Source organism: Dreissena polymorpha, chromosome 3 (assembly GCF_020536995.1).
Source record: "Dreissena polymorpha isolate Duluth1 chromosome 3, UMN_Dpol_1.0, whole genome shotgun sequence".
NCBI classification, from domain to species: domain Eukaryota; kingdom Metazoa; phylum Mollusca; class Bivalvia; order Myida; family Dreissenidae; genus Dreissena; species Dreissena polymorpha.
Window position 1 is genome coordinate 57,567,444 of NC_068357.1, and position 22,416 is coordinate 57,589,859.

At 36.2% G+C, this 22,416-nt stretch overlaps 1 protein-coding gene across 4 annotated transcripts in view; it reads right to left on the bottom strand.

Annotated features, from left to right (window-relative positions):
- The window catches only part of LOC127874296 (protein FAM135A-like), an 80,834-nt gene that overhangs the window by 38,818 nt on the left and 19,600 nt on the right, over positions 1-22,416 (bottom strand). For 2 of the 4 annotated variants that reach the window (XM_052418529.1, XM_052418528.1), the window contains exons 4-8: positions 16,886-16,921; positions 13,130-13,269; positions 11,269-11,339; positions 8,729-8,905; positions 3,979-4,072 (exon numbers count right to left, since the gene is read on the bottom strand). In XM_052418529.1, coding sequence (XP_052274489.1) covers positions 3,979-4,072; positions 8,729-8,905; positions 11,269-11,339; positions 13,130-13,269; positions 16,886-16,921 — 518 coding nt within the window. The remainder of the gene's footprint in view (positions 1-3,978; positions 4,073-8,728; positions 8,906-11,268; positions 11,340-13,129; positions 13,270-16,885; positions 16,922-22,416) is intronic. The other 2 variants (XM_052418531.1, XM_052418530.1) reach the window with 1 other exon arrangement.

Genomic DNA, 22,416 nt, shown 5'->3' on the forward strand with positions numbered 1-22,416 from the left:
ACGATACGCCGTGAGCGTACCGCGGTATATCGTGGTACGGCAACACTGTATCGCGATACATACCGCGATATTTTACAGAATATGTATCTGTGAAGAAAACAGCAGAATAACAAGTTTTACAAACGTTATTAAACTCAATAATCAGAAAACACTGGTATCATAGTATGACTAGAAACTGTAAAAGAAACTGTAAAAGAAACTGTAATAAACTTGATAGAAGTAGTCATTGTTATTGTTTTTCGCGTCTTTTTCTTAAATGTCCGCCATGTTGTTTACAATAGCTGTGACTACGATCTATGTAAATCGAACGCTTCAAGGGCATGTTCAAAATGCGGAGTCAGCAGGCCCAGTATTGAAAATCCGTAGCGTTCTGACTCTTCCTCGACTTATTCATAAACTTAAGATAACATGATTCGGAAGTGCCATGCTTTGAACGATCCATATACTAAAGAAAGAAAATAAGAAATAGAGTAAACATCTTTTGGATAATTATGAACTTATTTGCAAAGGAAATCTGTCCCAAATTCCAAAAAAGGTACGGACCCATACCTTGCCGTATTTTAAACGTGAAAGTTAGACATCTACCAATGGAAGCGCTTGCTTGACCTGGATATTAACGGATTATTTATTTAGCCCTTTTGAATCGCTTCTACAGTTTTCAAAACAATATCTACAGTCGAAACTGACCTAACGGCCAGCTGAATTTACCGGTCAGCTGCAGACAACGGTCAGTCTGGAATCCCCCCGACGAAAAACACTCTATATTACACTTGAATTCAACGGCCACCTGTCCATAACGGCCAACGGCCACTACATTCCACTCCGAAATTCATGTTTGACCTGAAATCAACGGTCACGCGTCAGTTGTCTCGAGCCGCGAAAATTAAAAACACAGCACATCATGTGTCCGTCTATTTTGCGGTAAAAGCGTCTGATAGCGGTAATTGTCTTTGATATTATAAAAGCGGCCCGCTGCGAGTAAACAAACAATTTGTGCATCCATGACCGGTATGTAAAATTGTTTCACCATTATTATTGAATTTTCATTTTGATTGCATTAAAAGACCAATTGTCTGCAACTCATTTTGCTACCAGTTGTTTATTAAAAATATATTTTATATTCGTTACTTTACATGACTAATCCACTCCTCTAAGCCGAAATGATCCGTAAAACAAAATTGTGTCTTTGTGTCGTATGAACGAATCTGTACTAAAACTAAATTTAGGTTCACATCGTACATGCATGATCAGTTGTTTAACGAAAAGAAGGTTGATATTCAAATGCATTTTTTTTCTCTCTCCGGGATAGTGTTTTAGTATGTTGATGCTGAATTAACAAATATAAGTGTACATTGTATATGAAGTGAAAATACCAAAAATAAACAACGGTTGCGATAGCCAGCTATAAACTGTTAGATGCCCATAATTTCACTTTAAACAGGTGACATTAACAATAACAATGTGTATTAATAGCAATTATCGTCTGCATGCATAACGCATTAGCGCGTGACAAAGTCTATTGATCTGTATCGCTGATTAAGTGTTAAAAACAATATTAAGCTGGCGAGTGTTTTTATAAGAAGGCGATAAGAGGATTAGTGATCAGCTTTAATGGCAAAACATGGACTGATTTGCAACATTTAAAGCGTCTGAAAGCGGTAATTGTCTATGATATTATAAAAGCGGCCAGCTGCGAGTAAACAAATTATAAGGTGTTGAGAAGGTTTTTTTCTGGGATAATTGTGGGTGTATCTTCTAAAGAAAATTTATCACAGTTTATGACTTGTTGAAAGTAATTATCGCTAAATTAAATGACCGCTATTTCTTTGAATTAGAACGGTACAATTACACCATACTATCGGTTTATGACACCGAATCCGCTTTTTAGACTTTTACGGACGTTACGTCAACGGAACGTGACAAGCTTTATTTACTGAATGAATGAGATGCATGAGAAAACAATTATACCAGCGTTGATAAAGTAATTGTTTAATTTAACATTATGAAATAAAATCAATCTTAAAGATATTATTCTCTATTATTCAATGTACACGCGTAAGTTAATGCTGTTATTATGCTTTGTTAATGCAATGAGCATTTGTTTTACACTGTATGCAAACGGCTGGATGGGGTAACGACGTAGTAATACTACCAACTGACCAACCTTCTTAAAATTGTGATCCGAATTCAACGGTCATCTGTGGACAACGGTCACTTTGATCATTTCCCTTGACTGACCGCTGAATTCAGGTTTGACTGTATATCAAAATAATTATGTAATGTATTTATATCTGTGCTAATATATCAATATAAAAAAAACGGTGCGATTTTTTTCATGACATGCACCGCGATATACCGATATACCGGTGAATCGTGACAGCCCTAACCACAAACATCTGGCATGGGTACAACCAAGGAAACCACAACAATCTGGCATGGTTACAACCATTGAAACCACAACAATCTGGCATGGTTACAACCAAGGAAACCAGAACCATCTGGCATGGCTTCAACCAAGGAAACCACAACCATTTGGCATGGTCACAACCAAGGAAACCACAACCATCTGGTATGGTTACAACCAATGAAACCACAACCATCTGGCATGGTTACAAACAATGAAACCACAACCATCTGGCATGGTTACAAACAATGAAACCACATCCATCTGGCATGGTTACAAACAATGAAACCACATCCATCTGGCATGGTTACAAACAATGAAACCACATCCATCTGGCATGGTTACAAACAATGAAACCACATCCATCTGGCATGTTTACAAACAATGAAACCACATCCATCTGGCATGGTTACAAACAATGAAACCACATCCATCTGGCATGGTTACAAACAATGAAACCACATCCATTTGGCATGGTAACAACCAACCAGACTCGCATTAGTCTAGGTCACAGAGGTGTGAAGCAGGTGAACAAACACCTTCAGTCAAAGCCCAAAATAATGTCAATGACTAGAAATAATGTTAGAATGACAGGGATGACCCCCAATATATTTCACTTGACACAGAAACAAGTGTTGTTTGCCACACATGCGAACCCTTTACCACTTAGATATATTTATATTCCCGCATGTGTAGTCCCTTAGGAAGTTAAATTTAATTTAAGACCTTTCTTACTAGATTCAAGTTGTTAAGGCTTCATCTCCAAACCTTAGATACTGATGAGCAGCAAACAGCATAAAACATGAACAGACTGCAAGTTCCTCACAGGCTGTTCTAGTTTTATGATGTTTGCATATGGCAATTTTCATTTGGCTTCTTATTGGGGAAAGTGTTCACAGTTAATACAGCATTTATGTACAAGTCCTTTGTAACTCTTGCTACACATAAAGCCTATTCCCAGATGTGACATCAAACTTTAAGCAAGCACCATAGTTGGTGCATACCACATGTCATCTTAAACTGATGAAACAGTTTACCAATGCACTACGTAGGAATAGAACTTACAGTCACATGAATATAAACATTTACTGATATGATGCAAGGACAAGGCACAAACTGCATGTGTCCACAAGGTGACACGTACCTTAAAGCCACAACTGAAACTCACTGTCTAGACTGGATTTTCTTTCAGACAATACTTTCTTTACCCCTACAATGTTTGTTTCAACGTACACTTTCTGTCTAGACTTGATTTTATGAAGAAGAGACGTCCCTATAACCTAAAATGTTTGTTTCAATGGACTATCTCTGTCTAGACTGGATTTTCATTAAGACGAGACTTTCTTTACAGGAAAAAATTCCATAGAAGCGTAAAGTTTCATCCCTATATAGCCTGTGCTGAATACTAAACGCACTTGAATAAAGCCATTTTCTTGAGACTGGATCAAATATTTGTAAATAGCCATTCATTAAAAACCTGTCGGCAGGACCTGATTAGTACCATTTACTAATAAACAAACAGTCAAGTAAGTTATCATACATTCATGACATACATTTTCTTCTTCATCACTTACGGCAGATATTGGCCTATCCCCAAAATACACAGTTTCCAGCGTAGACAGCTCTGGATTGCGGCTCGACCACGCAGAGCGGGGCTGCTTTGGTACGCTGCAAATGCAAAAATACCATACAATTAAATGACTCCATTATGGGGGCTTAATTCATGTGCATAAAGGGTTGTACCAAATGAGACTGAGCAGTCTGCAATGGCTTACATGTATCACAGTGAACACTTCCCTCCTACACTTGACTGTCAGTTAACAAGAGACTAAACTAAACAAGAGGGCCAAGATGGCCCTAGATCCCTTGCCTTTTTTTACAAGGCTTTGTTCATTGCTTACCGGTAGTTGAAAATTCAGTACTATAGAGCATATAAGATTGGTTCTCTTCTGTTTACTTTTGCAGTGTGAGCATATGATTAATTCTGATTGAGTACTGTCCATTTGCATGGGTTTTTTGCAATGCAAACATTTGCAAGTAATGCTAATTCTACATGTGTTCAAAAGTTTTTTGTAAGATTTGTAACTAGAAATGTGGCCTCTAGTGTTTACAAGGTTTCTCTATAGCCAAATAAGGAATACTGCCCGCCCACTGGCGGCCATGTTTTTGGATGGACCGGAACCACTTTTGAACTCAGTCAACATATCATCAAGACAAACATTTTGACCGAGTTACATGAAGATTGGGCATGAAATGTGACTTCTACAGTGTTAACAATGTTTTTCTTATTTTTGACCTAGTGACCTAGTTTTTGACCCAGCATGACCCAGTTTCGAACTCGATCGAGGTATCATTGGGACAAATCTTCTGTCCAAGTTTCATGAAGATCTGACAAGAAATATGGCCTCTAGAGTGTTTACAAGGTTTCTTGATAGCCAAATAAGGAAGACTGCCCAGCCAACTTGCGGCCATGTTTTTCAACGGACCGGAACCATTTTTGAACTCAACCAACGAATCATTAAGACAAACATTTTGACAAAGTTACATGAAGATTGGGCATAAAATGTGACTTCTACAGTGTTTACAAGGTTGTTGTTTTTTTTACCTTGTGACCTAGTTTTTGACCCATTATGACCCAGTTTCAACCTCGATCAAGGTATCATTGGGAAAAATCTTCTGACAAAGTTTCATGAAGATCAGACAATAAATGTGGCCTCTAGAGTGTTAACAAGGTTTCTCTATAGCCAAATAAGGAAGACTGCCCCGCTCACTGGCGGCCATGTTTTTCAATGGACCGGAACCACTATTGAACTCAACCAACATATCATTAAAACAAACATTTTAACAAAGTTACATGAAGATTGGGCATGAAATGTGACTTCTACAGTGTTTACAAAGTTTTCCTGTTTTTGACCTAGTGACCTAGTTTTTGACCCAGCATGACCAACTTTAAAACTTGATCGAGGTATCATTGGGACAAATTTTCTGTCCAAGTTTCATGAAGATCAGACAAGAAATGTGGCCTCTAGAGTGTTTACAAGGTTTCTCTATAGCCAAATAAGGAAAACTGCCTTGCCCACTGGCGGCAATATTTTTCAAGGGACTGGAACCACTTTTGAACTCAACCAACATATCATTAAGGGGTGTTATGGCAGTTTATTTATCCGAGGATATATTTATGGCAACATCGATGATGCTATTATCACTACTCAATATTTTTGTTATCACAATAATCAGAAATGATCGAGTTGGTTCATAATATAATTGTCATTGGTTCGATCCCAGGTGGGGTCAACTTTTTTTATTACTTTTTTTACTTTCAGTAATTCCATTCTTGTTATATACTGGAGCTCTTTAGTCCTTTTGTTTACATTTATCAATTAAAAGCATTTAATCACAAACTTCAAAACATGCCAAAATCTGTGAACAAGTACATGTAAGTTATGAATGATTAAGGTCGAGTTTGATACTGTAGTATGGCATTATGTTTGTGATTAGATATTGTCTTTTATTAATGTCTCTTGGTCATCTGTTGTTATCCCAGTTAAGATTGTACAAAATTTCTGATGTTTATGCATATTTCTAACAATCTATGTACCGTTACTTGGGTTTAACCTAATTGCTGTATTTTATAAATTTGACGTTGACCGTAGGGATAGTTAAAACAAAAAATATCTGTTACAAGTGCGGTGACCCCCTTTTTTGTTTATGTTTTATGATGACAATTCGTAGATGAACATATTTGATCAGTTTCACAGAATTCTATTTGACAGAATTTTTTTAAATTCCATTAATGTGGTTACAATAGTAAAAATTTACGTTATTTTGGGTGACATAAAAGTTATAAAAAATAAATTTCTTAAAATTAAACTTGTGTACTCCATTTTATTGGTAGTGTGTGGTTTAATTAAAAGAGTTGTCCCTCTTTTTAAGAAGAATGATAAGCTTTGTGTTGGTAATTACAGACCTGTCTCTATTTTAAATATCATTTCAAAGATACTTGAACGTGTTGTGTATGACCAAGTTGAAAAGTATTTCCAAGATCAAGACTTATTGTATAAATATCAGTCTGGGTTTAGGAGGGGTTATTCCACCGACACATGTCTTATCCACTTATCTGACTTCATTAGACGTGAAAATGATAAAGGTAATGTCGTAGGCATGGTTCTTTTAGACTTACAGAAGGCTTTTGATACCGTGGACCACTCGATACTTTTAATGAAACTCCGTGCTTCTGGTCTGGGAGATGATATAACAATGTGGTTACAGTCATATTTGTCTGACAGGAAACAGCTTGTTGATGTGTCTGGCACCTTTTCGTCGTCAGAAAACATTTCCTGTGGTGTCCCACAGGGCTCCATTCTTGGTCCCTTGTTATTTTTAATCTACGTAAATGATATGTCAGCTGTTGTTAAACATAAATTACTCTTGTATGCTGATGATTCTGCCATTTTAGTTTCGGATAAAAGTATATCTACGGTTGAGAAGATGCTTAGTGATGATCTAAAGCAAGTCAGTGAATGGTTAATTGACAACAAACTGTCATTGCACCTAGGTAAGACCGAATCAATTCTGTTTGGTTCACGGCAGAAACTCAGGTCACAATCCTTTCTAAATATTTCATGTGATGGAACACCCATTTCATCTACATCATCAGTCAAGTATTTAGGGGTTACAATTGATCAAAATTTGTCTTTTACTTCTATGGCAGAGTCAGTCATCAAGAAGGCCAATGCAAGGTTAAAGTTTTTATATCGAAAAAAGGAATTTTTATCCACAGATACTAGAAGGCTTCTAGTCATGTCTTTAATTCAGTGCCACTTTGACTTCAGTTGCTCTGTTTGGTACACTGGTTTAACTCAAATGTTAAAAAACAAGTTACAGGTCACCCAAAATAAACTTATCAGGTTCATATTAAATTTACATCCTAGGTCTCACATTGGTAAAGAACATTTTACTAGACTTAACTGGTTGCCTATTGAAAGTCGAGTAAACCAGATCACACTTTGTCATGTTTTTAAAATAAGCTCTAAGTTTGCTCCGCTATATATGGAAGATAATTTTACTCCAGTCAGTAATATTCACAATAAGAATACTAGGTTCAGAGTTAGAACACAGTCAGACTCTCCTAATACTGATATAAACATGCATGATTGCAATAGGTTTGCCATTCCAAGGGTCAAGGGTTCAGGCAAAAAGTCATTTGCTTTCAATGGGTGTACTCTCTGGAACTCTCTTCCTCAGCATATCAGAGATGCCAAAAGTATTCCATCTTTTAAACACAGTGTTAGGGAGCATTTTTTAAGCCAGATAGATTTTTAATGTGCATCTCTTTAAGATTTCTTACTGTTGATTTAACTTGAATGTCAATATAGATAGATTTATTGTGTCTTATCTAGTTGCTGTATGATTATTCTTTAGCTTGGCAAATAATTTTATGTTAATTTTTAAACACTTAAATTGTGATAACTTCTTAATAATTGTCTAGTCTAGAACTTATCAGAATATATTCTATGCATTTAGGTTAGTGTAACTTAAATATGTCACATGTCTTTCATTATTATTCACTGTGATATTACTATATACTGTGATATAAAACGTTGTCTCCTATGTCATACAATATTATAACTAAAGGACCACAATGGAAATAAGGGTTTAATTGCAAACCCTTTATTGTGCAATCCTTAACGTATAATGTTGATTGACATGGCTTTGTTTATACATGCAGGTTGTTTTTTATTACTTATTGTGTGTATATAACATGCTGCCATGTAAATCTATGCATTTTATGTTGAAATAAATCTATCTATCTAATTAAATGGCATATGATGTATCTTAGCTTATATAATATCTACATGTTGCCAATTTTATAGGTTATTAATACTTTCTAAGTAGTTATTCATTCATTGTTGTTGCAATTTACAACAGTCAACTTTAAATTAAATTATTTTAATTTAAACCTATTTATTTTAGCTCGATTGCATCGAAAGCCTAAGACTTATATAAACGCTCTCCAGTCCGTTTCCTGGGCCTAGAACCAGTACTTGGTGTCTTTGGGGGAGATCTAAAGAATGCTCCCACGGTGGGGATCGAACCCGGTCACTAGGCAGACACCATATCCATTACACCACGGCAACCTTTAAATTAAATTGCAGTTATCAATATAGATCTGCTGTTTTAAACATCCTTAGCCCTTTAAAACCACGTGACAAAAGGAGGTATTTCTCATGATTATTTTGCCATTAGGTTTTAAAGTGTCACCTGCAGCAAGATGCAAAAATGCTTCAACAAGCACCAAAATGTTAATACTATTCGACTAGGTACCTTAGGAAAGGCTGGTGTATGGCAATCAGCGTGCCATGGACGGTGATCTCCACACAGCAGAGGTGAAAGTAGTCAAAGAGCAGCGGCGCGTGGTGGTGCAGCCCCTTGGTGGGGCTGAAGTGCAGGTTCAATGTCCGCTGACTCACACACTCCACCTTGCCCTGTATGGTCTCCGCCCTTGAACGATAGGACACTGAATATTCAAAATGTGGGATCTCTGTTGTGAAACTTGGGAAACCTTAACTGAAGCCTGAAAACTCTACAGTGACACATGGGAACACCATAGAAAACATTGAAAAACTTTATAGCGAAAAGTGGGAACATTAAAGACGAATGTGCAAAAGGGAACACTAAAGTGAAATGCACGATAAATATCGTGAAAAGTATGAGCTCTTAAGAAGTTTTTTAACCTTGGGAAGCCTATGGTGACATATTTGAAGGCTTTGGTGAAATATGGGAAAGCTATATTGAAATATTGGAAGGCAATTGTGAAATATTGGAATGCTATGGGCAAATAATTGAAGGCTATAGTGAAATATTGGAAGGCTATGGTCAAATATTGGAAGGCTATGGTGAAATATGGGAAGGCTATAGTGAAATATTGGAAGGTTATGGTGAAATATTGGAAGGCTATCGTGATATACTGGAACTATGGTGAAGTATTGGAAGGCTATGGTAAAATATTAGCAAGCTATGGTGAAATATTGAAAGGCTATGATGAAATATGGGAAGGCTATAGTGAAATATTGGAAGGCTATAGTGAACAAGGGCTGTTTGTAAAACATGCATGCCCCCCATATGGGCCCTCCGTTGTAGTGACAGCCATTGTGTGAATATGTTTTTTGTTACTGTGACCTTGACCTTTGACCTAGTGACCTGAAAATCAATAGGGGTCATCTGCGGGTCACAATCAATGTACCTATGAAGTGTCATGATCCTAGGCAAAAGCGTTCTTGAGTTATTATCCGAAAATCATTTTACTATTTCGGGTCATCGTGACCTTGACCTTTGACCTGGTGACCTCAAAATCAATAGGGGTCATCTGCAAGTCATGATCAATCTACCGATGAAGTTTCATGATCCTAGGCATATGCGTTCTTGAGATATCATCCGAAAACCATTTTACTATTTCGGGTCACCGTGACCTTCACCTTTGACCTAGTGACCTCAAAATCAATAGGGGTCATCTACGAGTCATGATCAATGTACCAATGAAGTTTCATGATCCTAGGCCTAATTGTTCTTGAGTTATCATCCGGAAACCATTTTACTATTTCGGGTCATCGTGACCTTGACCTTTGACCTAGTGACCTGAAAATCAATAGGGGTCATCTGCAAGTCATGATCAATCTACCCATGAAGTTTCATGATCCTAGGCGTATGTGTTCTTGAGTTATCATTCAAATACCATTTTACTATTTCGGGTCACCGTGACCTTGACCTTTGACCTAGTGACCACAAAATCAATAGGGGTCATCTGTGAGTCATGATCAATGTACCTATGAAGTTTTATGATCCTAGGCCCAAGCGTTCTTGAGTTATCGTCTGACAACCACCTGGTGGACGGACCGACAGACCGACGGACCGACAGACCGACATGAGCAAAGCAATATACCCCCTCTTCTTCGAAGGGGGGCATAAATATTGGAAGGCTATCATGAAATATTGGAAAGCTGTAGTGTAATATTGGAGGGCTATAGTGAAATATGGGAAAGCCATAGTGAAACATGGGATGGCTATATTAAAATAGGGCAATACTACAGCCAAACATGATAAAGATATAGCAAAACATGAAAGAGCTGTAGTAAATAAAAACATCGTTGTAAAGCATGGGAACACTAAAGTGAAACACAGGGAAAAAGAAGAGAAAAATGGGAACACTATCAAAAATAATTATAATATTCAAGCCCATTGTTTATTTCATTAAATATTATCAACCCAAGCAAGCATGATTGTAATGATGTCAACATTTTATCAAGAGGTTTTCCATAACATCCTGATTTTTTAACTGTTCAATGTCCAGTTATGAATGTTTTGGTTTCAAAATACCCATGAACTATTTATACTGTGGGCATTTCCAACAAAATTGGTAAATGAGATTATGATTGTAAAGAAAAACAGGCAGCCAAATTTTATTTAAACAATTCCAGTAAAATTGTGTGTAGTAATTCATTTATAAAGTTAATTGGGTGACATTTTCTATTTTTAGTTTATAACAATTGCAGACAAGGACTACACACTGCGCAACCATGTAAACCAATGTCCATTACTTCCAAAGGGCAATCAATAAATTTAGCTGTGTTTTGAGAATACTGGGCTTAATGCATGTGAATAAAGAATCGTCCTAAATTAGCCTGTGCAACAACACTTTTTGCCAACAGGATTCCAATTCAGATGGAAGAGCCGTACCTTATTCGCATCTGTGGACAATGCAGTCTGATATGGGACAACCATTAATGCACAATGTTTAGTCAAGTTTCTCCAAGAAAGTGGCTCAATTTAACAAAGTGATAAAATACTACAAGAGGACAAGTACGTACGAGCAGTGTTCCTCGGAGAACCACAGTTCCACATTGAGCATAATCTCCAGCTTGGAAAGCTCTTCAAGCAACTGAAAACATGCAAAAAACAAGCATGTTAGAAACAGGTAAGAACCTCGCTCTGGGTTAATAGGGTTATATACATGTGCATACAGTATTGTAAAAATAAGCCTGTGCAGTTTGCACAGGTTATTCACGGACAAAACTTTCTGTCTTATCTTTTTTACCTTAAGAAGAGACTTCCTTGAAACAAAAAATTATATAACAGAAAAAAGTTCATTCATGATTAGCCTGTGTGGACTGCACAAGCTAATCGTGTATGACACTTTAAGCATTTGCATTAAACCCTGTTTTTCCAGAGTGCGGTGGCTCATGAAAGAAAGCCATGCTTTTCAAATTTGACCAACAACAACAGTTGCTTGCTTGAAAAAATCATAACTGTTTCCTGTCATGTTTTTTTATTTATTATTTGCTTGTTCATAATTCACTTGAGATAGTTATAAACAAGAATTTGAGCCTTGGAAAACTGGGCTTAATGCATGTGTTCAGAGTTGCCCCAGAAGAACTGGGCTTAATGCATGTGTTCAGTGTTGCCCCAGAAGAACTGGGCTTAATGCATGTGTTCAGTGTTGCCCCAGAAGAACTGGGCTTAATGCATGTGTTCAGTGTTGCCCCAGAAGAACTGGGCTTAATGCATGTGTTCAGTGTTGCCCCAGAAGAAATGGGCTTAATGCATGTGTTCCGTGTTGCCCCAGAAGACTGGGCTTAATGCATGTGTTCAGTGTTGCCCCAAAAGAACTGGGCTTAATGCATGTGTTCAGTGTTGCCCCAGAAGAACTGGGCTTAATGCATGTGTTCAGTGTTGCCCCAGAAGAACTGGGCTTAATGCATGTGTTCAGTGCTGCCCCAGAAGAACTGGGCTTAATGCATGTGTTCATTGTTGCCCCAGAAGAGCCTTGGAAAACTGGGCTTAATGCATGTGTTCAGTGTTGCCCCAGAAGAACTGGGCTTAATGCATGTGTTCAGTGTTGCCCCAGAACAACTGGGATTAATGCATGTGTTCAGTGTTGCCCCAGAAGAACTGGGCTTAATGCATGTGTTCAGTGTTGTCCCAGAAGAACTGGGCTTAATGCATGTGTTAATTGTTGCTCCAGAAGAGCCTTGGAAAACTGGGCTTAATGCATGTGTTCAGTGTTGCCCCAGAAGAACTGGGCTTAATGCATGTGTTCAGTGTTGCCCCAGAAGAGCCTATGCAGTCTAATCAGGCACCCACTTTGCACTTTTATGGAATTTTCATGTAAAGAAGTTTCTTTCTAACAATATCCAGTTTATAGGGAAAGTGTTATCCCTGATTAGCCTGTGCAGACTGCACAGGTAAATCTAGGATGGCACTTTACCCACATGCGTTAAGCATGGTTTCCCTACAGCATGTCAGCTCAAATACTAGTTGTAATGGTTACTCATAACACAGAGCACAGAACCCAATAGTATTTTTTGCACAGCCTTTATAACATACAATTTGAAAGTGCCATTTACACTTTTTTTCACCATTTTGGGAATATGGCTTGGGAAAAAATAACAGTTTTGACTCACATTGGGAAAATGTTATTGTTGTGTTTTTGCTAACAAATAAAATTAAATTAAGAATTAAAGTGATTTGCTCACTAAAGTTAAGTTCACTTTATACAGATGGATAGAACGATTATCTAAAACTTGAGAGTTGTTTAAAAAAAAAATTGTTTACCTTTAACTGGGAATTTTAGGAAGTCATTTGTGGGGAAAAAAATGTGTGAAATTGGGAATAGGGCAAAATGTAACCCAAAATTTGACCAGAAATAAAACTGATTTCTTAAAGACAAACCTTTGTGCTATTGACAAGCGTATGGAATCTGTACAAGATGACGTCATTGATGGCAACATCCTCGTTGCGATACAGGATCTGGAATGTGCGACTCACAGCCCATTCGCTGATCACGTGAGCAGGGATCTCATTGTCCTCATCTGCAGGAAGAAATTATTTGCAAAAATGTCTTCCCAGATTAGCCTGTGCAGTTGTCTGGGATGTCACTGTATGTACATGCAGTAAACCCATTTTTCACACAGTGAGGCTCTTTGACATTTTCTTCATTAAAATTTGTTGCTTATAATTTTGTTTGAAAATGTTACACAGTAAAGCAAATTTTCATATAGTGAAATACCACTAATAAGTGTGTTTTTTTAATATTATTTCTGTTTCTCTGTTTCTGATTTATAAGCCAAACGGGATCATTTTGAGAGCACTGATTCAGTGATTAAATTCAACTGCTTTTTGGAAAACAAGGCTTAATGCATGTGCATAAAGTGTCATCCCAGATGAGCCTTGGCAGTCCGCACAGGCTAATCAGGGACTACATTATCTGTCAAAACTGAGTTTTGCTTACAAAAAACTTTCTATAAACAAAAAAGATGCGTTTGTGAAACACAATGTTCCCCTATATGACGTTTGACCTTGTAGGATGACCTTGACCTTGACCCTTCACCACTCAAAATGTGCAGCTCCATGAGATACACATGCATTTCAAATATAAACTTGCTAGCTTCAATATTGCAGAAGTGACATTACATGAGCAATTTTGACCCCATATATTTGACCTTGAAGGATGACCTTGACCTTTCACCATTCAAAATGTGCAGCTCCATGAGATACACATGCATGCCAAATATCAAGTTGCTATCTTCAATATTGCAAAAGTATTCATAAAATAAGCGATTTGGGCCACATATATTTGACCTCTGACCTTGAAGAATGACCTTGACCTTTCACCACTCAAAATGTGCAGCTTCATGAGATACACATGCATGCCAAATATCAAGTTGCTATCTTCAATATTGCAAAAGTACTCATAAAATGAGCGATTTTGGCCACATATATTTGACCTCTGACATTGAAGGATGACCTTGACCTTTCACCACTCAAAATGTGCAGCTCCATGAGATACACATGCATGCCAAATATCAAGTTGCTATCTTGAATATTGAAATACTGCAAAAGTGTACATTAAATAAGCGATTTTGACCCATATATTTGACATTTGACCTTGAAGGATAACCTTGACCTTGAGCTTTCACCACTCAAAATGTGCAGCTCCATGAGATACATATGCATGCCAAATATCAAGTTGCTATCTTCAATATTGCAAAAGTTATTGCAAATGTTAAAGTTGGCGCAAACAGACAGACAGACAGACAGACAGACCAACCAACCAACCAACAGACAGGGCAAAAACAATATGTCACCCACTACTACAGTGAAAAGAATCTTCTCTGATTTTGTCTTGTACAGGCTTATCTGGGACAACACTTAAGACACACTTACTTGGACCCCTGGGACAACACTTAAGACACACTTACTTGGACCCCTGGGACAACACTTAAGACACACTTACTTGGACCCCTTTTCCCAGGCTCACATTCATTTTGTATACAAATTGTATGAACAATGTTATTTGGTGCATAAGTTATAATACTAATAAAAGCAATTTTTCGATGCATCATGTTTATTTTTCTGTTCTGTTTTATTAATACATCTAAGGATCATCTCAGTACAAACTGAGCATTGTTTTGAGAAAATTTGGGCTTAATGCATGTTCTTTAATCGTTGTCCACACATGCTAATCGGTGTCTTTTTCTGTTCTTGGTGAAAATCTAGTTTAAGCGGCATGTGTCATCCAGGATTAGCCTGTGCCAAGTGCACAAGCTTATCTTGAAGGACACTTTACACACAAACACAAATTGTTGTTGTTAGAGCTTTTAAAGCAGATTATCACAACAATAAGATATTACCAACATAAAATCATCAGGTTTAAAGATGTCATTAACTTGTACATTGTAATTGTACAAGTGAAAGTATAAGATGCTTTTATAAGAATTAAAAATAAACATTTTGAACAGGAAAGCGAAGATATATTATTTTCAGATAACTTGTTTGTAATAATCTAGAGCAGGAATTAAAAAAAATGTAATGCAGGGTTAAAAGACAAGCAAAACAATGAATGTTATATATATCAAGCCTCAGTAGTAATCTACTTTGAATTACAAAATAAAATGTAAATGCTTTCATCAAATTAAATATTTATTTGCCATAGCATATTATAATATGTCGTTTAAAAAAAAATAAAGTGCAAAAATATTTTACTTTTTTATTTTATTTTTAATATGTTGATTTCCAAATGTCCATTAAAAAATTATTTGAAGAGAAAAATGATACCATTTCAAAATGCATTTTGAATTTACCAGTCTTCAAAAATACATTTGACTTAACCAGTTTCTGCAAAATACAGAAACACAAGATAACTACGTCTTGTTCACATTTGTAAATAATTGTACACGAATTTGCTTACGCCTTCATACCTAATTGATTCATGTTGTTTATCAGATCATGAATGAACATTTTTATGTAGTATACATGAGCCATACTCAAGGAAAACTGGGTTTAACGCATGTGTGCAAAGTATAAATGTACTAGATAAGTCTGTGCAGTCTGCACAGGCTTATCAGGGACAACACTTTTTGCTTAAAAGTTATTTTTTGTTTATAAAAACCGTCTACTTACCAAACAAATAGTCTAGCCATAATGTGTCACCCCTGATTAGACATTGCAGAGAGCTAATTTGAGATGATACTTTAACCCTTTCAGTGCTGGAACCGAATTTTGAAGGCCTTTGCAAACAGTTTGGATCCAGATGAGACGCCACAGAACGTGGTTACTCATCTGGATCCAAACTGTTTGCTTTTCTGATAGTATTCTTTGAAAAAATTCGAAGAAAATGATTATTTTAGAAATACAGCAGACGACATTTTAGCAGACAACAAATTTCCCAGCATGCAAAGGGTTAATTAAGCATGGCATATGCATTAAGCACAGGTTCCTCAGAGGGCAGCTCATAATTATGTAAACATACAATTTGCAACTGTGAAGCAAACAATATTACATGTGTGTGTGTGTGTCAAAACAGGTAATTAAAGCAGCGCCATTACCAACAATTTAGATCCCCCTAACAAAAAAACACACTTAATCTGTTTCTAGAGCACATTAGTGAGTGCGACTTCTGCAAAAACAATATTGCAATGAACCCTTTTCCACTTGTATGTGTTCTTTCATGCATTTGTAGTCCCTGAATAAATTTAATTTAATTAAAGACCTTTCTTACTAGATTCAAGTTTTTTAAGCTTTATTTCCAACCCTTAGATACTGATGAACAGAAAACACCATAAAACCTGAACAGACTGTTTCTTGCAGGCTGTTCTGGTTTAATGCTGTTTGCACATAGCCATTATTACTTTGCTTCTGAGTGAAAAAGGGTTAAATCTTATTATCCTTAAACCCACAGTTCAAGATGGACTTAAACGCACATTGTAGGCAGTTATTTCTAATATCATAATTTCAACAAACTGTTCAACATATGAATTTGGGATTACTGATAAGTACTTTATAAACATGCCAAAGTTTTTCAAATACAGAGAACATTCAACAATGTCCATCATGTTTATCTTGATATTAGTAAAGAAATGCATTATAATCCATTTCAAACACAATATCCGTTCTCCAAGAGTTAATAATCACGACAAGTCAAGGTACCTTTGAAGTAGGGTCGCGCTTTATTATAACCAATATCTGCAAAATAATTAAACATCAAGCTGAAGATAGCATTTGTATTTATCTGAAAAATTCCAGCATGGGTTTGTTCTTGATAAGCCTGATAGACAAAGACTGAGCATTAGCATTGCTGCTAAGTATATCTGATCTTGCACAGGGAATTTTTGCCTAAATTTACAGCCTTTTACAGGCTGTTTTCCAATGGAAAAAAAGTAATTTTTTCACAAAAAATCGGACCAGAATTTCCAAACAAAGATGCAAAACTTTTCCAACAAATATAATAATCGGTTAATTGAGGTAATTATACAGCAATATAATTCTGTTGCAATTTATAGTAAATTTTAAAATGCAGTTCAAAATGCAATTATAAACAATTGCAATACTGTTATTCATAATAATATTAATAATGTTTCATTTTTCCCAATATCATGGTTTATGGCACAATTTTTCCGAATTCAAAAGGCTTATTTTGTTAAATATAAAGCAAAAAAATAAATAACTGCTGCATTCTCAAGACTAGTTTTCAAAATGTGCATATAATAATAACATATTGACCCTATACTAATGCACAATCATAATTCATGTCTTACTTGTCAAAACGTCTATGTGCTCCACACGACATGAAGTTTTCATATTTTAATATTTAAAATTGCCATTATAAGTTAAACAATTAATTTTAATTACACAAAGTGTTTTTCCCAGGCTGTTTTAGCGTGGCGCGGCGCCATGCCCTTTTTTTGTTGTGCTAAACTGCCCCCTTTCAAGGCCATTTAGCGCCATGCTGCCCTTTCCAAAGGCCGCCGCCCTGCCCTTTCATGAGCACCTGCTGTTTTCGGCCCTTATTGATAACATCTTAATTGCCCCTTGACCAAACTTATAAGCTGACTAGTATCAGATTATGGCCCCAAGGCAGCAAAGATTCGTGCTGTTGTGAATTAGTCATGCGTGAATAATCCCGTGTCAATATCAATCGATAATGTCAGAGGCTATGTTGTACCAAGCGCACTACCGGTAATCGGTCGGTGATGTGTACTCCTCCACGATAAAATCGTGGACTGTTACTTCGGACACTATTGATGAAAAACTTGATGTTATCCTCGTGGAAATTGTGCATTTCATGCATAATTCAGTTATATCAAAACATATATTTTTAGGCATATTTACATTTAAAAAAAAATACAAATTAATTCTGTATTGTGGTTCATCTTCAAGATAATTAATTATTGAAATAATTACTGAGATGTATACTAATAATCTAATCAATGGATGTGTGTCATGGAAACGAGTGTTTGCATATTGTTAGCGATCAGTTTACTTGCAATGTTAAACATCTTACAAGCTTATCATTAGAAAATGGGATAAGACAAACATGGTTTCATTTATATGTTAGTGCATCTGTGTATATTCAGATTCATATGCATATATTGCTTTATTATGTTTGTCGTGCTGTACAGTGTATTGAAACAGCATGGAACTTAAATGTACATTGCCGGGTAAATATATTAATATAAATTAAAGTAAGTTAAATACATAAATTACCATAAAATGTGCTTGTTTATATTTTGTTTTTTTTCCACAACTGCCTCTGATGCGATTACATGTTTCTCCATAATTAAGGTATTCACGGAACGTTTTTGCCCTTTTTTGCCTGAACGGCGCGCTAAAATGCCCTTTTTGAAAGTAATGCGCCATGCCCCTTTGCCCTCTTGGGAAAAACACTAACATGTAATAACTAAGTTTTAAGGAAACCTTTCCAGAAAACAATCATGATTGTAAAAGTAACAAGATGCTGCATTCAATAAACTCATATGTCCCCAGAGGAAGGATTGTCGGCATTGATTTGTTGGTTTATTTAAAATAAGTCTAAATACAATGGAATGGATGATGATGTCATAGGAAACATGTTATTTTGGGTTAACCTCGTACAGACAGAAGAAAAAACAAAGACTGGGCCAATGGCAATATGCCTCCCGGAATGTGACGTACATAAACATATGAGTCATGCTCTTTGAAAACAAGGTTAAATGCGTGTGAATAAACTGTCTTTCCAGATTAGCCTGTGCAGTCTGCACAGGCTAGTCTGGGAGGGCACTTACTGCCTTAACTGGATTTTTTATTTTTGTCAAGAAGAGCCTTTCTTTAAACAAACAATACAATAATAGTGGTAATAGTTGCATCTGACACAGGCTGCACAGGCTAATCTGGGATGACACTTTACACACATGCATTACACCCCCTTTTCACAAAGCGAGGCTCACTCTTAATAATTTCTTGCTGATGAGAACAATATTGCAATGTTTATCTCAAAACTGTATCAAGTAACATCAATGATTATGTAAAAGAATTTCTGTCTATTTGCTGCCTACAGTCGGCAAATAGAAGCACTTAAATTGCATCAAGCTTCAATGCATCTAGCAAGCACAGTTTTCATTAACTATCAAGAACATTGATTAAGCTTTTATTTCACAAAACATAATTTCCAATATGTTCTAATCCTGGTGAACATACTGTAAACACCATTGGATAAATGTAGGCTGATCATTAAAGGTTTCCTTGAGTGTATCTGTTAATTGATTGGACACTTTATCTTAGCAACAAAATACGTTATGTACTTGCTAGCTACAAAAGATCATACATGTTTTAGAAAGAAATTTACAGATTGTTGAAGTGTTTTCAAAAGTGGCTGTAGAAACTGGTACACAGAAATCATATGTTAAATAAAAGGTCCAGAATGGCTAGAGGTCGCTCAGATGCACACAATTACTTTCAGAATGAAAATAAACATACCAATAATTAGAACTAGATAGAACAAAGGTAACTGGAAAATCAAGAAAAGGGAAAGAAATTTCCTTACTTTGGGTATTCAACTTAATGTAGAAACAAAATTCATGCCATGAAAACATGTGTGCTTAACAACTCGAATAAACAATATCATATAAATAAGAGACGCATTAGGAAAACCTGGCTTACTTCAAGTACATAAAGTATCATCCTAGATCTGCCTGTGAAGTCTGCACAGGCTAATAAGAGGTGGATGACACTTTATGCTTGTTTGGTGGTTTTTTGTTGTTAAAAGGAAGTATCTCTTTAGCAAACAAGATGTGTTTGTGAAACACAATGTCCCCCTGTATGATGTTTGACCTTGAAGGATGACCTTGACCTTGTGAAGGATGACCTTGACCTTTCACCACTCAAAATGTGCAGCTCCATGAGATACACATGCATGCCAAATATCAAGTTGCTATCTTCAATATTGCAAAAGTATTCATAAAATAAGCGATTTGGACCACATATATTTGACCTCTGACCTTAAAGGATGACCTAGACCTTGACCTTTCACCACTCAAAATGTGCAGCTCCATGAGATGCACATGCATGCCAAATATCAAGTTGCTATCTTCAATATTGCAAAAGTACTCATAAAATGAGCGATTTTGGCCACATATATTTGACCTCTGACCTTGAAGGATGACCTTGACCTTTCACCCCTCAAAATGTGCAGCTCCATGAGATACACATGCATGCCAAATATCAAGTTGCTATCTTGAATATTGAAATATTGCAAAAGTGTACATTAAATGAGCGATTTTGACCCATATATTTGACCTTTGAACTTGAAGGATGACCTTGACCTTGACCTTTCACCAATCAAAATGTGCAGCTCCATGAGATACATATGCATGCCAAATATCAAGTTGCTATCTTCAATATTGCAAAAGTTATTGCAAATGTTAAAGTTGGCGCAAACCAACAGACCAACCAACAGACCAACAGACAGGGCAAAAACAATATGTCCCCCACTACTATAGTGGGGGACATAAAAATCCAGTTAAGCCAAAAAGTGATGTCCCTGATTAGCTTAAGCATACTGCACAGGCTAATCATGGACAACATTTACAGACACATGCATTTAGCCCCATTTTCCCAAAGTGAGGCTAAAATCCTTTCCTTAACATAGATACTCGCTGTAATTAAATATACAATGAAGAGCCAAGATACTAGTAAAATATATGTAAAATGCACACTTCATAATTGTAACACATCTTAATTCTTGATGCCAGATTTTCAGTGGAAAGAGCCTGTTTAGCTTTTTTTCTTGAAAGCTGACCTACTTCATATACAGAAAAAATGACACAATAATCTAGAGACAAACATATCACCCATTATTTTGGTTAAGATACTAGAAAAAAAGTTCAAGGTGACATATGCAATCTATAGCCAGCAGATACTTGTGAAATGGGCACTTTGACATTGAGGCTTGATTTCCAAGTGAGACATAGCAAAGATTTCAATTTAAGCTGTGAGAATCCTGCTTTCTGATGCAAGCATTTTGAAATGTTTACTTCTGCAAATAATCTGTATTGCATGAGTTTGCTGCAATTGTTTCAAGAAGCTAGTCCCAAACTATATTTTATATCATACAATTTCTATATCTGCATTGTATTTCACACAAGCTTATGAAAACAACAGGTGCAGGCAATTTTAACAAAATTCGCCCCATTGGTGTAAAAAGGTACCATGTGCCTTCTAATTTCAATGTCACGTGGTACCTTTCTGCACCAAGGGGGTGAAATATGCAGAAACAAAATGAAACACCTGATATGAGAATTTTGACCACTAAAAAGTTCAAGCATTTGGTAATTTTACTTCGGGTTTTCAAAATCTATTGAAATACCTTCCGGGTATATAAAATAATATTAGGCCACAACAAATTGATGATGTGCTCTATGGATTTTTGCCAACCAGACATGGAGCAAGCGAGCGAAATAAAAATAAATTTATTTATATTCCATTTTTTTTTTAAATCGCAGGCGAGCGAAAAGCGCAAAAAAAAAACAACTAATAATGTTTTTATAAATTGATACTATATTTTAACATAGCACATATATTGGTCTAATTTGAGTGCCAAAAAGACTAGTATACATTCTAGTATAATGACAAGTACTATTATATATATTTATAACAATAGCAGTACAACAATAAGAGGGAACAATTGTTAAATCAAATCAATATAAACAAGCAAATTTGTTGAATTGATATCCCCCGCCAATATACTTCTGGACACAACAGTTTTCTGGACGGATGGACAACGGCAAAGTGCATCATCCTCTTATCCACATATATACTCATACCAAGTTTCGCTGAAATCCGTCAAAGCACTTATAAGATATGGCTCACAACATGCACACAAAAGCATTTTTTCAAGATATAAAGGGCCATAACTCCGTTATTAACAGATGGTGTACAATGCCATTTGGCATGCATCAACCTCTTATTCGTATATATATACTCATACCAAGTTTAAATGAAATCCGCCAAAGCACTTCCAAGATATGGCTCCGGACACAAAAGCATTACATCAGGATACAAAGGGCCATAACTCCATTATTAACAGATGGTGTGCAATACCATTTGGCGTGCATCATCCTCTTGGACTTCATCATCATATATTTGACAGCATTGGGCTCACTGTTAACACTAGGATTAGGAAGGCGCTCATTGTTTATAGTAAA